The following is a 15,775-nucleotide window of genomic DNA, read 5'->3' on the forward strand; positions in this document are numbered from 1 at the left end:
TGAAAGTGTGGCTGTGTGTGTGTGTGTGATAGAGGTAAAAACTGTCTCATGAATGATTCACATGGTCGCCAACATTTCCATTTCAAATGCTACCATGCTCCACATAACCTCAGGTGTCAGCTACCACGCTCTGTATTCACCCTTCTCCGACTGAGCCCCCGCGTGACAAAGGAAGGGGAGGGCTGATGAGATTGACTGCTTCCAAGGGCCCTTTCCCGACAAAGGGACAACGAGCCAATTAGCACTGTACAAACACCGCACACAAATGAATGCGGCAATCAGGGAGACAGAGAGAGTGAGAGAGAGAGAGACCTTCGGGCATGCTATAAAACTTCTTATTGATTGTCTCTGGCCTCTTCGATACCTCGTAGAGTGTATATTCTCGTCGAGGGTGTCACACAAGCTCATACTTTGCATGCTAGTTATTCACCAGACCGATATCCCGGGGCATTAGGGGCACGTTTAGCTAATTATTTATATGGATTTACTGTGAGCAGAACATATGAGTCTAAAGCATGTCTCAAAGCCAAACACTAACACAAACCCAAGACTAACTCCAGAACAGGTCTCACCCAGGCAACTCCTGCTTCAAGCACGGTTCAAACACTGGTTATCTGGGAAGAGCACTTGGAGATCTTGGAGGTGATATCTCTAAATGCTACCATCTCTCAAAAGGGGTCATAGGTAGTAATACATTGAGGAACCTAAAGCAGAGAGTGATATACTAGGGTCCTTGTGCTCTTCACATTACAAAAAAGAGGTCTGGTGAAAATGATCATTAAACCTGTCTCGACTGTAAACATAAGAACACATTTTATTGACCTGTGCTTGCATGCCAGGCTGAACTATATTCCACCATTCAATCCTAAAATGGAAAATCTGGTGTTTGCATCAGGCATTTTTTAAATTCCATGAGCCAGACCAATTGATGCTAATCTAAAAACACACACTGCTCAGAGCTAAGGCTGCTATGAGAAAGGTAAACCAGCCAGCCAGACAGACTGATAGACAGACAGACCGAAAAAAGTGAGAGGGACTGATACAGTGAGATAGACAGCAAGTGCAACACAGAAAAAGTGAAGGATGGAGAAAGGGAGAGAAGAGAGAGAGAATGATGGAGGCCCGGGCAGGGAGGTGGAGATAGGAGAGGCAGGCATCTGGAGGTAGCCCCCAGGGACATCAGACTGGCGCTGGACCCAACACACTGGCACACACTGTCTTTAACAATGCCCATTAGCTGTGGGCCATCTTTATTAATGAGCGGGAAAAGTGACAGTTATTAGCCTGGGTCAGTCGAGATAAATAACAACTGTAATACGTTTGAGGGGTAGCAAAAGGCCTTTTAATTGGCTCACTAGGTCCATTTAAAGCACTCCAATGGCATTACTCCTTTTGTGTGAAGGGTGGGGGGCAGGTCTAAGTTATTAAAGTGTGTTGGTTGAACTTCAAAGAGCATACACACACAAACACACACACACACACACACACACACACACACACACACACACACTTAAAGCAAGCGCTATTGCATGAAGCTTTGATGTATTGTGGGCAGCAGTATTTTGACACCATGGTCCATGTCCATTAACACGTCATTGCCTTCCTGGGAAGCCCCTGGATGGACAGGTCAGTGTGGTGCACTGACCAGACAGGGAGGGCATGGGGAGACAGCGCATGTGATTTGTTGAGGGTTCTTGTCTACGTCAAATGCTCAAAGAACAAGCTTATTTGAGGCCCCTGCTCAACATATTTGCACGGGTCAGCAAAGTTTGTGGTACATACCAAACTACACAATGAAGGCAGCTGATGAACAGCTAGTGCACTGCTATGCCATATTCCTTTCACCCGCAAGAGAAACTGTTCACAACGAGCAATGTCTTTCAGAAGGACATGAAATAGCAAGATCACGCCTGAAAACAGGAATACGTAAACAAGAACACCAAGTTTACAGGCTTACAAACTGTACTTCCTATATCGCTACAGTTACATCCAATACTTCTTGATGAAGGAACTCTTTCAATGACCGAGTGAGCACAACGCTGAAGCTGGCTCCAGGAGCGGCACATAACATTCTAGATTCCACTAAACTCCTACTGGCTAACTTGCTTCTACCTCACAAGTCCTTTCAACTTTTTTTTATTGGGGTGGGGTCTCTACAAAGCCTCTTCCTTGTTTGCTCTGTCCACTACTATGCTACAGAACTCCCATGACCTCCTCCCCTTTGCCTCCTCCATTGTCCACCAGCAATCCCCATTTTAAAAACATGAATACATCTCTCCCATCAGTCAGCTTCAGCCACAGCCATCAGTCTGCGGGGCTACAGAGCCTGCGGTGGCTTCAGAGCTCGGAGGGGTTATGAGGGATATGAGTTTGTGTGTCATCTGTGATTTAGCGCCATCATAAGGAGCTGAAGCTACAGGCCCATTCTCTCTGATCTGTCTCTGATCCCAGGTGCTTTCTGCTCCTGAGCTCTTCATAGCCACTGATGAAGTGCTGGCTGTGACTTGTCTCACTGTGAACTAAATTTGTAAAAACTGTGTAAGATTTACTGAAGACAACCGGTTCTTCTCTTGCTGGAATCTCCTTTGGGTATCCTTCAATGCGACAACAATCTGCCAACAACAGGCAGCTGCTCAGGCTGATATGATAGCTGGCAGGCAGGTTAATCTGACACCAGGACATAAATGCAACGAGTGCAGATACACAAATACATTTCGTTGCCGAGTGGCACGAAACCCAGAGACACTGATCGCGAGCATTGTTCTCTTTAGCATTTCAGATGCCTTTCTCTCGACGGCAGCCAACATCTGACACCGGCGTCTTCTTCGAGGGGGAGACAAGACGAGTCCATTAAGCGCAGATGGAGAGAGAGAGAGAAAGCGAGAGATAGTCATACTGTCTGTGATCAGAGGAATCAAAAAGGGGTTCACGCACACAATCGCACAATGCCTGCTCCTCCTGGGGACACAAACATGTCAGCTTTTGAAGGTTTGGTGGAGGCTACATGCAGTCTAATTGATTTACTCCCTCTAACATGTGTCAGGCCGCTGACATAGAGACATCCATCAACATCCCCTCAGTAAGTCACCGAGCAACGGTGCATACACACACACACAGGCACACACAAACACACACACAAACACAGACACACACACACACACACACACACACACACACACACAGACACACACACAAACACACACACACACACAAACACAGACACACACACACACACAAACAAACACAGACACACACACACACACAAGCTACAGAAGAAAATGGGGGAGCAGAGAAGTGTAAGAAAAGGAGAGATAGAGAAGTGTAAGAAAAGGAGAGATAGAGAAGTGTAAGGGAGTGACAGACAGAGAGAGAAAGAGTTTAGAGAGGGACACAACTGAGAGAATGAGGAAGGGAAGTGAAACACAGAGAGAGAGAAGGAGGAAGGGAAGAAGAAGGAGAGAGAGATGTGTAACACTAGCTCTGGCAACACTGCACCCAAACAGTCAGTCATGCTAATAAAGCTCCTTTGAATTTGAGAGAGAGGGGGGGGAGAGAGAGAGAGACAAACAGGGAAAGACAGAAGGAGGGAGAGAGAGTATGTGAGAAAGAGGGAGAGAGAAGAAGAGAGGATGTAGCCATCCTTGCTGCAACATTTTTGGGACATCCAGTGAGCCCACAACCATAATGTTGTTGAATTGAATCGAATTGAAATGGAGAGAGGAAGATAGACAGAGAGAGGTAGATAGTGTATATATATGTATATATATATATATATATATATATATATATATATATATATATATATATATATATATATAAATACAGAGAGAGAGAGAGGAGAGAAAGAGAGTGAGAGAGGGAGAGTGGGAATAAAGGGGGAAGGGAAGGGCAGCAGCCGTGAGTCGTGAGGAGTCTGCTGAGCCATCCAGCATCCAGAGGGGGTCTTATCTGGTCACCACCTGCAGGAGGCTGGCATGTGGGCACGGAGAGGGCCAAGCCCGGGGCAGCCCACACCATCTGTAGCCCTCCTGCCCCACCACCACCTCAGCCAGCAGCCTGGAGCCCCAGCAGGTGGAGGAGAGCTGCAATATTCATGGGGTCTCCCCCATCAGCGTCACATGCCCTTCCCGAGCACACACACACACACACACACACACACGCTGTGTGCACACGCCACACCACACACACACACACACGCTACATGTGCATACGCACACACGTGTTATCTCCTCTTACAAACCCCTCAGGTTGAGATAACAACAGGGGAGGTAATACAGGGGACCCCCCCCCCCAACACACACACACACACACACACACACACACACACCTACACCTGCACACACACATATCTGTGCACATGACCACAGACATACATGTATTGTGCACACAAATTTGCCGTACTGATGATTTGCATATTACACACACACCCAGTACAGATCTACAAATACACAAACATCTGCAATACACACAAAACACACAAGCTCATGAACACACACCTGCACAACAATTGCACTCAGTTACATCCTCACCTGTAATCACTCATGCAAGCAACACTCACACACACAGAGAAAGAGAGAGAGAGAGAGAAAGAGAGAGAGAGAGACACACACACACACACAGATAGCCTACACCCTTACGCACACACACACACACACACACACACACACAAACACACACACACACGCACACACGCACACGCACACTCACACGCACACACACACATCACATATTTTATGCATCATTACTCCCGTGTTCAGTCGTTTGACACCGTTTGTAGTCAGCATCAAAGTGAGCTTGAAAAACTCGTCGGCAGAGCCTGCAGCGGCAGAGACGAGTGCCAGGGAGTGGTGAGGAGCGGTCAGGAGTGGTCAGAAGCGAGCCAAGCTACGCCAAGCTCACTCAGCAACACCCTCCGCTCAGCACCAGGCAACAGGAGCAGAGGGTCTAAAACGCCAGCCAAAGCAGACCTGAGCAAAGCCCTGATTCAACAGGATCGCTGATATGTAATTACAAGGCACAACCATGACGACACGCTCCCACTCCCCGCTGCCCACAGAATAGAGGATGAGCGATCAATAGCCATCGATCACGGCACCTGGGCTTGTTTTAACTGAATATCTTGTCAGGTGTAAAGACAAACAAATAAAAAAAATGTCTGTATCTGGGAGAAGATTGGTGTAGGGGGGGGGGATCCTGTCTTTGTAACTTCTTTCACTGATGTGGAGATAATAATAATATAAAAAGACTGTCACTGCAATACAAACCCAATTCCACGACCAAGTGATCATACTCTGAGTTGTGGTACCCAGCACATGCCGCCCTTACTTTAACAGCTTACTTTGGCGCTGTGGTAATGATACAGTGTGCCTCTGCTATGGATTCACAAGTTTGTTATGCCTTTAAGACAGAGCACATGCATTTATCATATATAATATGAGATATCTATTAAACCAGCAAAATGTGTCAAAACAACTCCAGCTATGCAAATTCAAAGTCAAAAAGAGAAGACAAAAAAAGGAACACAATAAACTTCTCACCTCTGTAGCAAACGGTCAGCCACAGCAGCTCCAGAAACTGCCCCCCAAACTCACACACATCCATGCCCAGCATTGTGCCAAGGAATTCCTCAGAGCTTTTCCCAGTTTGACAAAAAGACAATCAGGAAAGCGGAAAAAGGCACAGCCGACAGACAAAATGAAAAAAAAAAAACAATGTGCCTGCAGACAATGTAGATTTTTTTTTCTCTCTTCCAAATAACTGCGAGGATGTAGAAAATGACACAGCTTTCAGGCAGACATTCTCCTGCTCCTGCCACACAAGCAGAGACAGAGAGAGAATCCCTGGGTGGGTGTGGGTGGAGAGAGAAAGAGAGAGAGAGAGAGAGAGTGAGTGAGAAAGAGAGCAAAAGGGAGAGTAAGAGAGGTAGAGAGTAAGAGAGTGTAAATGAACAAATGATCTGCCTGCTATCTGCACCGGGCACTAGCAACAGCCGGCTGAGGCTGCAACAGCAGCAGCTACTGATGGAGAGAGTGGGAGAGACAGAGAGAGAAAGATAGTAACAGTGGGAGAGAGAGAGAGTCGCAGCAACGTGGAAATGGTATGGCTGTCTACAGACACTATCGATTCACCGGCAGAGGCAGCCAAGCCCTCCTCCTCCTCCTCCTCCTCCTCCTCCCCCGGCTCCATCAGGCACTAACCAGGCGACTGCGATGATCTCATCCTTTCTCTCCCTCTCCTCTTTCCCCCTCCTCTCCCTCGTTCTCTATCTCTCCCACCCAGCCCATGCTCTGCTCTGCTCTTCTCTACCTCACACTCTTCCCTCTGTTCTCCGTCTGTCTGTGGAATCTCCTCTCTTCTCTCTCTGTCTCTTCTCTCTCTCTATCTCTTTTGAAAATGCCCAGTCCTCGATAGTCTCCCTTTGATTTTAGTTTCTTATGCAATTTCACACTCCTAAAACACATCTGTCTGAAGCATACTACACACTGATCACACTCCTAAAACACATCTGTCTGTAGTATACACACTGATCCCACTCCTAAAACACATCTGTCTGTAGCATACTACACACTGATCACACTCCTCTTTTCTCCTTTTCATGTTGTTATGTCTACTCCCTTTATTGTGAACAGAATCAACACACAGAGAGGAGGAAAATGATAAAAGCATCCCTTCTTTCCCTATAAAAATGTTTCTCCACACACCACCCAAACTACCACCCCTCTCCCCTGCTTTATTTGTCACTCGGTGAGGTCATCCACCTGTCAAGGTGGATGAGATGTGAGGTTACCCTGGAGATGTCCCCTTGTGCAAACCCTGCCCCTCCCTCCCTTGCTGATGCACAGTCTCCTGTGAAGCTGCCGGCCACCACGAGCCGACGATCATATCAGAAAACTGCAGCTGCAGCAGCAACAGCAGTAGGAACCGCGCAAAAGAGTGTGTGTGTGTGTGTGTGTGTGTGTGTGTGTGTGTGTGTGTGTGTGTGTGTGTGTGTACACGTGTACTGACCCTGTGAGCTGAATCTGATTTTCAATGAGCTCCAATTGGCATTGGGATTTTTTTTTCTTACCCACCACACCATTCCAACCAACCAACCCCAACCCTACCCCCACCATCACCCCCAATCTCACCCCCACCACCACCAAGACCCCCACTGGGAATGCACTGCCCGTGCCTAGTTGACTCAAAGATCAAAGGTGCGGCTCCTTTTTAGGGGCAGAAAATGGTTCATCGTTGACAAAGCGAAAGACCGAGCGGATAAGGCAAAAGATATGCAGAGAAAATGTGCTGCAATCCATTTCCTGTACAGAGAGAGAGAGAGAGAGAGAGAGAGAGAGAGAGAGAGAGAGAGAGACACCCACAAGCTGCTTTTCAAGCTCTCCCATTCAAGCACTTGTGATAAATAGGCATGATGCTGCATGTTCTCTAGGGACTAAATCATCTGTGGAGGGATCAGGTTTGAAAAAAAGACACCAAAGCTTTGGTGCACGTCCGACAGTTTGGTGGAGGAGGAGTCGTGAACAGGCTTGTCTCATAATCAATAGCTGCAAGGTCCAGAAATAACGAGCGTAAGATGACTCCCCGGTGGTTAGTCCTAGTGCTCTGCTCTGGAAAACAGTCAGCTACTCACAGTGTTTGTCCCCAAGTGGCATTCAAAAAATACACAACAGCAGGCGTACAATCAGACCCTACAGGGGCATGGGGGACATAACAGGAAAACTAGTTCAACTTTTGATGCATAAGGGGCTATTTTTGGAGGATGTGTATTTTCTGGGAAAACATGAACTTTTTCACCAGCACAAAGGGTCATGTCCGAGCATCAACAAAGTCCACTAATGTCCTTCAAATTTAACAGTAGAATACCTGCATGTGCTTATCAAAATCCCCCAAAAATGTCATATCGTAACTGAGCACACAAGGAAGGCTTGGAATAGCAGGTGCAACAGTGCATTATGGGCAAAGAAATAGTCAGGAGAGAAGAAATAACTGCTTTTTACTGCTGTATTTAAAAACAGCAGGCACACAAGTGGCAAACCTACAGGAAGTGAAAGAGCATCCAGGCCTTGAGCAAACAGGAAGACAGAGATGACTGTTATTTTTCAAAGCACAACCACAGTGCTCTCAGCGCTCTCAGAGCAAGAAGCAGAAGAGAAAGATCAGCTTTGAACTTTGAACGTTGATTGTCAAAAGGGCCCTACATCTACTATGGTTTTTCACTTCCAAATTCAAGGGAAAAAATTCTGTCTTGTTACTGTAAGACACACTCATCCTTCAGCTCAGAAATAGGGTAAACATCACCTTTTTTGGTGGAAGGCAACATTTATTTGGGGTCCTCTTTAGAGGGAGTTTTCAGTGTACAAGTGAGAGGTCAGTGTCTTGTCCTCGTCCACCTCTCAAGACCTCCCAAGACCTACCATAACCCACAACCTGCATCACAGATAAAGGCCTCAGCTAGGGGTGTGTGACACCAGTCACCGCTGTCTCTGTTCCTTATGGTCACTATGGTCACCCTAAATTACCAGATATCTTAGTCACTTTTAAGTGTGATGCTAGCAGGCGAGATGCTAATGGTCTAATTTGATTCAATGATCTATGCTAGGCTGGAGCTAAAAGTGGTATCGCCAGAATCACAGAACAGCTGGATGAACTGGAGAAAGGTAAAAATCAATTGTTTAACTCGAGGGGAGGTGGAAAATGGGCGTAATTCCCCAAATGTTGGAATATCCGTTTAAAAAGAATAATATCAGAATTTACTTCTTGATAATATCAGAATTTACTACTTGATTTCAATAGATCAAGTAACAATTCACAATTACGATTTGAGGACAAAGCCAAAGTCCTTTTAGGCAAGTCCCTCCACTCTGCTGCCATATTGTAATGCTTTTTGGGCACTTATCGGACATCTATTTCGGGCAAAATTGTGTGTGCGCAAGGCTTCACGAATAACTACTGTACACACCAACCTCGCTCCAGCTGCGAGATCACAACACATGATTGGCACGATGTATTTACACATCACGTCAACTTTTGGCAGTGGAAAGGGGTGGAATATGTGTAGACGACGGCCATGTTTGCGTTATTAACTAACCCCATACATTTCTATGACAGATTCTTTGAGTGCTGTGTCTCATCATTAGAAACTCTGACAAAGCTTTACATTGTGTTTGTATGACACATACTGTATGTGTGTTGTAAAAACACCCACAATTTTGTTCATCTGTATGCATTGACAAAGGCAGAATCCCAAGGTAGAATCCTTCTAGAATCCATATCATCCACCCCCCCTTTGTTCACCTCACTTGCCCTGGGAGACACTATACAGACCCCCATCAGGCAAGGATACTGGAACTGAAACTGAACTGAAAGTCTAATACAATCAATCAATAGACAGACACCCTGTTTATCAGGCTCTGCCAGGAATGGTCGCAATTTCCTCTTTTGGGACCTGTCAGTAGCTGTCTGAAGGGCACCACTAGAGCTATGGGAAAGAAACAGTGCAAGGCTGCTAGCACACACGAACCCTTAGAGAGGTCAAAGTCATCATGTGGCAAACTGTTTGTTTGTGTGTGCCAAGGGTGTTTGTGTGTGCCGAGGGTGTTTGTTTGTCAGAGGGGGTGTTTGTTTGTTTGTGTGTTTGTTTTGTAGTGGTGGGTGCACTGATGAAACGGCTGCAGGCGAAATGGAATACGAAGACCGGCTGACTCCAGGACTATGAGAAACTGACCCCTTGTTACTGCCTTGGTGGCTGGCCCTCACTCTTTTACTGGAAAGGCGCACTGTATTTCATATACGACGTGATTTATGTGCCACCGACACAAGAACGGGCCTTTATACCACAATGTTTGTCTTCCGTCCTATTCAGACTTGTGGCCCGAAGGTGCCAATAAAATTCCAAGGTTCCACGGCTCTTTAAAGCTTGTCTGCATAAAACCAACTTCTCAGATCGCTCATCATTTTCATAGCCCCTTGAGAAATACATGGCAAAGTAGGCTCTTATACCCATGTGGCTTCTAGTCAAGGCTGATCATTTTAATAGTGCTGGTCTTTCATATACACTGGATACAAGAACCATAAAAGCACTGATGAAGATTGACAGACTGCACTGCAGCTTACACAACTGGACTAGCCTGAAGCATGTGCTGAGTATTTTTGCATATTAGACTGTACACATTTCTGGTGTATGGTTACAAAGACATACGTCTGAAAAGAATTTGGCTAGTGTCAACCAATGACTATAGCATATATATATATATATATATATATATATAGCACACCATATTCAGACTTTATAACATACGTATTGGACTGTAGCAATCCTGTCTGAATCTTTACATTCACAAATGCCATTTCAAAATGTCTCCATGAGGGTCTCAAAACATGTGCCAATACAAAGCTGATGAGCTAACTCGCATTTACACGTCTTTATAGCCTACATATGCACAATGCTTGTTAATTAATAGTCAAGCAGAACAAAAGGTCACTCAGCTCCATAGACTCCTCACAGATGAATTCTTCAAAAACTCATTTCAAAGGGACTCATGACAAAGAGAAGTGCTGTGTCTGCTTCCTGTCTTTGAGAAGAAAGACAAACCTCCGGCTGTCAAAGTGCGAGGCCTGGGCGATCGAGACCATGGGAAAAAAGTCTTTGAACACAACAGAATATTAAAATACTGTGTATGTTGCTGCTTGCTATAAGACATATGAGCATCCAACAAGCAAGAGCTGTGATAAGGAGGGGGGAGGAAGAGCAACATGAATGCATTACTGGTGACCTAAAAAGGCATGTGTGGCTGTGGATCATGATTGCACACGGCAATCAAGGAAATTATCCAAATTGATCTGTGGATACACTTTAAACCAGAATACTTAGGCAGTATTTAATGCATACCAGTCTAGAGGAATACAAGTCTGACCTATTTGTCTTGCATGCAGTCTCATTTGAAAACCGCTTGTCTTGATACAATGATTTGCCAAAGCTCTGCGTGAATGGATGGCACTGCATATTTTTGCCCATTTCTCAATGTCAAAGCGCCTGATTGAAAAAAAAGTCACTTCTTCCACAATTCTGTGGAATTATTCAGTATCATACATCATGAATACATTCAGTCACACCCACATTTGTACAATATATGCATACAGACACACATTACATTCTCTCTCTCTCTCACACACTCACACACACACACACACACACACACCTAAGCCATTTGTCATTTGCTTGCTTGCAGAGGATGTGGTTTTGGATGGCAAAGGATGTTCACACTTAACAAGCACTGATTAACATAATTGCTTTCTGTTCAATGTTATTAAATTAAGATATAAAACAGTAGGCCTACACTCTCAATTTATCAACTTCAACTATTCAAATCTTCTGGTTTACAACATCAAGCTTAGGATCCCTTTTGAAAACATAGGCTATTCCACGCTGTCAACGCAACTTAAAAATGTAACTGTTGTAGCCTACCGTATCAACTAACTACTACCGCAAATACATTTGAGCAAAATAAAAAACAATTTCTAAGAAAAATCTCGAGGGTTACCCTCCTTTACCAGGGTTTTTGTAGTTCAGTCTACACGTCATGCCCCTGCATGTAACAGGTTAGTTGTTACCTTTCCACTTCAAAATGAAAGTCAAATGCGAAGTGGAAAACTTCTAGTGAGCATGTTAACATAACCAAATCCCCAAATATGTCTAAATGTAGGCTATAATAGACTGACGCGACTTACCTTCAAGTTTATGAATGTTGTACTGCTGATGCTTGGCAGATCAACTCAACTGCGGTGTGCAAGGATGCAGGAAGTTGTAGCTTAGAGCAGTCAGTCAGGGCGTTACACGTCTTCAACTTTTCAAACTGATCTGACAGTTCCTCTTCCATCGTATCAAAAGTCGAAGCGAATCTGATCTCAGTTTATTGTAGGCTGTCTGACTCCCACCATGTCCTCATGGTCCGTCCTCCATACAAACACGAACGCCATTCATAACCTGAACCACTGGCCGCATGGCTAGTCTAGACTATTAGGCCTACTTCACATAAATATTATTTTCAAACGATACATTTATTTTTACCAACAGAGACCACCTGGTTGCTGAAGTGCTCATGCATTTTAAATGTAGTGCTGCTCTCTAGCGGAGACAGAGGGAGAAGGCAAGAGATAGGCTACCATGTTCAAGCGACAATCTAGGCCTATAGGTTTAAGTTCAACAATAACATAATTAGCCTGATTTTCACTCTCACTTTGATCCAAGTCATCTGAATGGCAACAATCAATTTAGGCTAATCCATTTCTATATTTCATTTCCATTTTTTAGCTCTTTTCATCGGCAAGAGCATGCTTCTTTTGTCAGCCAAGCGCCAAAGCCAAACACTGCCGTGTTAGGCCTACTTCTCCATATTTGATAACTTTTCTCTGCAGAACAAATATTGTAGTGTTATGAACCATGCATGATGAGTGCAGGGCCAGTAAAAGGCAAGGAGAACAGTGAAGGGCAGTAAAACGAATGGTGGTGAGTGGTGCTATATGAATTCTCCTGCATAGGCTAATGTATCACAAGCCTCAGAACATAAAATGAGGGGGGGATGGCTCGACATGAAAGGAGGAGAGGGAAGGCTGATGCTGGAAGAAGAGCTTGCCTCAGGGCACTGAGCTTTAAACCAACCCACCCTGCTCTGTCCTGATTCTCATAACTATCACCCCATCCTCTCAGCCCTAGCTCTCATCACTTCACCACCCCTCCCATCAAACACCAGCACAGCCACCGCCACATTGTTGGCCTAATGTTAAACTGTAAAAGAGAAAGGAATATGCTGCTAAATTAGAAAATGTAGGCTATGGACAGGTAGTAAGCTATTTTGAGAGAAATTGTTTAATAAATTGTATTGGTATTAATCTGTGTTGACTATGTGCAACAATGTATTATCAACATCTAATAAAGCATTAAAAAATGCTAAATAGGTAAATATGGCAAGAAGAGTTGGAAAAGCTTTGTCCTTGTTTGTAAAATAAAAAGGAGCCACAAGAATCGTGTGTACTTACCATGGAAAAAAAAAGTTGTGCATACGCAAATAGAACTGTTGTTAAAATCTTCATTTAGGTCTATATTTTATTGTTTGTAAATGATCTGATTGAATTTGATGGAGAATTACACTCTTTTTACATCATAAATATGGTGTGCAACCATACAGAAACAACATTTTTCACATGGTAATACAGTATTATACATATTTAAAAAGTGGATAAATGGACTCAAAGTTCAAACAAATTGTATCCTTTCACAAATTCAAGATTGACAAGGGAATGGTAGAGCAATGTGTATGCTCAGCTTGCCTTTAAGACCACAACTCCTTACATTTGTAAAGCTTTTGTTTTTAAGTCAGCAAGTTCCATGGCCATGTCGCATCCATAACGTTTTATAGGAAAAGTTTATGCTACACATACAGTGTTGATGCGACAATGTCCATAGTGTCTGTGCAAAGCTGATTTATATAAATGTAAAGTGTGGTGAACAAATTGTGCCCCTTTCTTACTTTTAAAACCTTTAATGGTGCGTTATGGATGTGACGTTATGGATGTGACGTTATGGATGTTACATAATGTGACTTTACAAGACTAGAGACTTTATTTTAGCTCAAAGCCGATAAACGTCTGTTCTGGTGGCATGTCAGTTTCAACGCATATCACCTTAGTGTTTACAATTGACATTTCAAAGATTACTAGAAATGCAATTCCGAGGAATTACACGAGGGGATGCAGTCTGCTGGTTAGGGTGTTGGTGGGGCTGTTGAGCTTGCTGCTAGCTGGTTGGTAGGGTAATTGTGATACCTGCAAAGGTGCTTTTGGAGTAACCAAATTTGAATCTTGTGTGACATGGCATTCTTGAGATATCATACTCAAGGTGTTTTTGACCTTGATATTTGACCTTCAACCTCCAACTTCAACTCACTTCCTCTTTGAGTCCATAAAAACACTATAGAGATATGGCTGGGACTTTTATTTTGACACAGAGGAAACACTTTAACAGGATGTGTAGTTCAGGTAGAGCTAGATTGTATGCTTAGAAGCTGAGACAGTTGAATTCCTCACAGGTGACACCTGTGCCAGTGTTCTGATTAGCCTGGGAACTGCTCTGAGAACTACTTAACGAGCGCAGCTGGCTCTATTATGACATCACAGCCCCCATTCAAGTCTATGGGGGGAAAATACACTTTTAATTACAAATATCTCAAAAAGTATAAACTTCTCAAAAATGAAAAACGGATAGGACGGTAAAGCCTTGGAAAATCTACGGAACGGTGCTTCAACCAGATTTGTACGTTAAGCGGTTTGGGCTGAATAGCGCGCACAAAAAGGTAAAAAGAAAAATAATAATAAGAAGTCTCCGGATTTCAATAGATGGGATGCATCCCCTCTAATAATAATAAGTCTCCGGATTTCAATAGAGGGGATGCAGTTGATCAAAACCACAGGGAGGCCTTGCCTAAGCATTAGCAAAACAAACATAATATTAAAATACCTCCAGTGATTAGCCTAGCCATAGCCTATTGTCAAGTGGCCTAATAATGAAAATCTGAGCGATTATCTTCCCGTAACTGTCATACTGTTGTTGTACAGGAACTGGATTAACGTGTTAGCTGGTGAAGATGGCTGACTTTGCAGCTGGAGTTGACATAGCAACCTCCATCTGTTGCAGATCTGTTCAGCCTGCCGTTCACGTCTGCTTAACACAGTTTAATTTTAAATGACGCGATATGCCAGCATTTGAAGTGTCAGGTCCTCTGTAGCTCATACCCACAGAGTAACATAAGTAACGGCAGCAATAAACTAGATGTACCGCATAGCGGTACAAAATATGACCGCCTCTCAGTCCTGCACATTCTCTTCACAAAAATAAACCACACTTGTCAATTTGTCTCCATCTCCTACTCCTGCAACTCATGTGCATGTAAATGAGTGTGTGCATATGTGAGTTTGCTTTTGTTTATAAGAGTGTGTGTGTGTGTGTGTGTGTCTGTGTGTGTGCATGTGCGTATGCGTGCCTGTGTATTGTGTGTTTGCATGCGCACATGCATGTGTGCCTGTGTGTGTTTATGTGTGTGCATTTGTGTGGGTGGGTGTTTGTGCATGTGTGTGCGTGTGTGTGCTTGCCTGTCTGTATGTGTTTATGTGTGTGTGTGTGCTTGCCTGTCTGTATGTGTGCGACCGTGTGTGTGTGTGTGCAGGCACGTGTGCGTGCATGTTCTTTATGTGTGCAAATCACAAATGAGTGGGTATGGGCTAGGTTGATGCGGGCTCTTGAGACTAACATACCATACATTTTGTAATTTTGGGTGCAACGGTTCAGGTAGGGCTAGTCATTTAACCTAGCGCGGTGGGGGAGTGGCCACCAAATTCCATGTTCCCTGGTGTTTCAGTAACCCGGGAATCACTGACCAAAATTGATGACGGTAAAAGAAAAAAATAAATTTCTTTTTTATATTTTAAATTGTTGTCCTGATTCTTCCTGTGGATCTTAGTGGGCACTGAGGAAGCAATAATTTCATCGCTAGTTTTTCATGATTACTATTTCAATTGTTTCATTTCAAAATTCACTAATGTGTTTTATGTAGTTTGTCGAGGACTGGTTCAGACACGTCACATCCATAACGTGAAACCGTCACATCCATAACGCCAGTTTTTCCTACATAATGCATTAGGAAAATGATGCATAGTTTCAAAAACACACTTTTTGTGTTCATTCAAGTCTCCTTCATGCTACATATATCATAGTTTCGGCAGTTTC

General features: G+C 44.0%; 1 protein-coding gene across 2 annotated transcripts in view; it reads right to left on the reverse strand.

Moving 5' to 3' along the window:
* Positions 1 to 11,884, reverse strand: part of arhgdig (Rho GDP dissociation inhibitor (GDI) gamma) — a 32,364-nt gene extending 20,480 nt beyond the window's left edge. Inside the window, exon 1 of one of the 2 annotated variants that reach the window (XM_048245629.1) lies at positions 11,725 to 11,884. Coding sequence is in view for 1 of the 2 variants with exons in the window: in XM_048245628.1 (XP_048101585.1) it covers positions 5,538 to 5,610 (73 nt within the window). In the remaining variant the exon portion in view is untranslated. Of the gene's footprint in view, positions 1 to 5,537; positions 6,135 to 11,724 lie in introns of those variants that run through there. The other variant, XM_048245628.1, reaches the window with a different exon arrangement.
* Positions 11,885 to 15,775: the final 3,891 nt, after the last annotated feature.

Source organism: Alosa alosa, chromosome 6 (genome assembly GCF_017589495.1).
Source record: "Alosa alosa isolate M-15738 ecotype Scorff River chromosome 6, AALO_Geno_1.1, whole genome shotgun sequence".
Lineage (NCBI taxonomy): Eukaryota > Metazoa > Chordata > Actinopteri > Clupeiformes > Clupeidae > Alosa > Alosa alosa.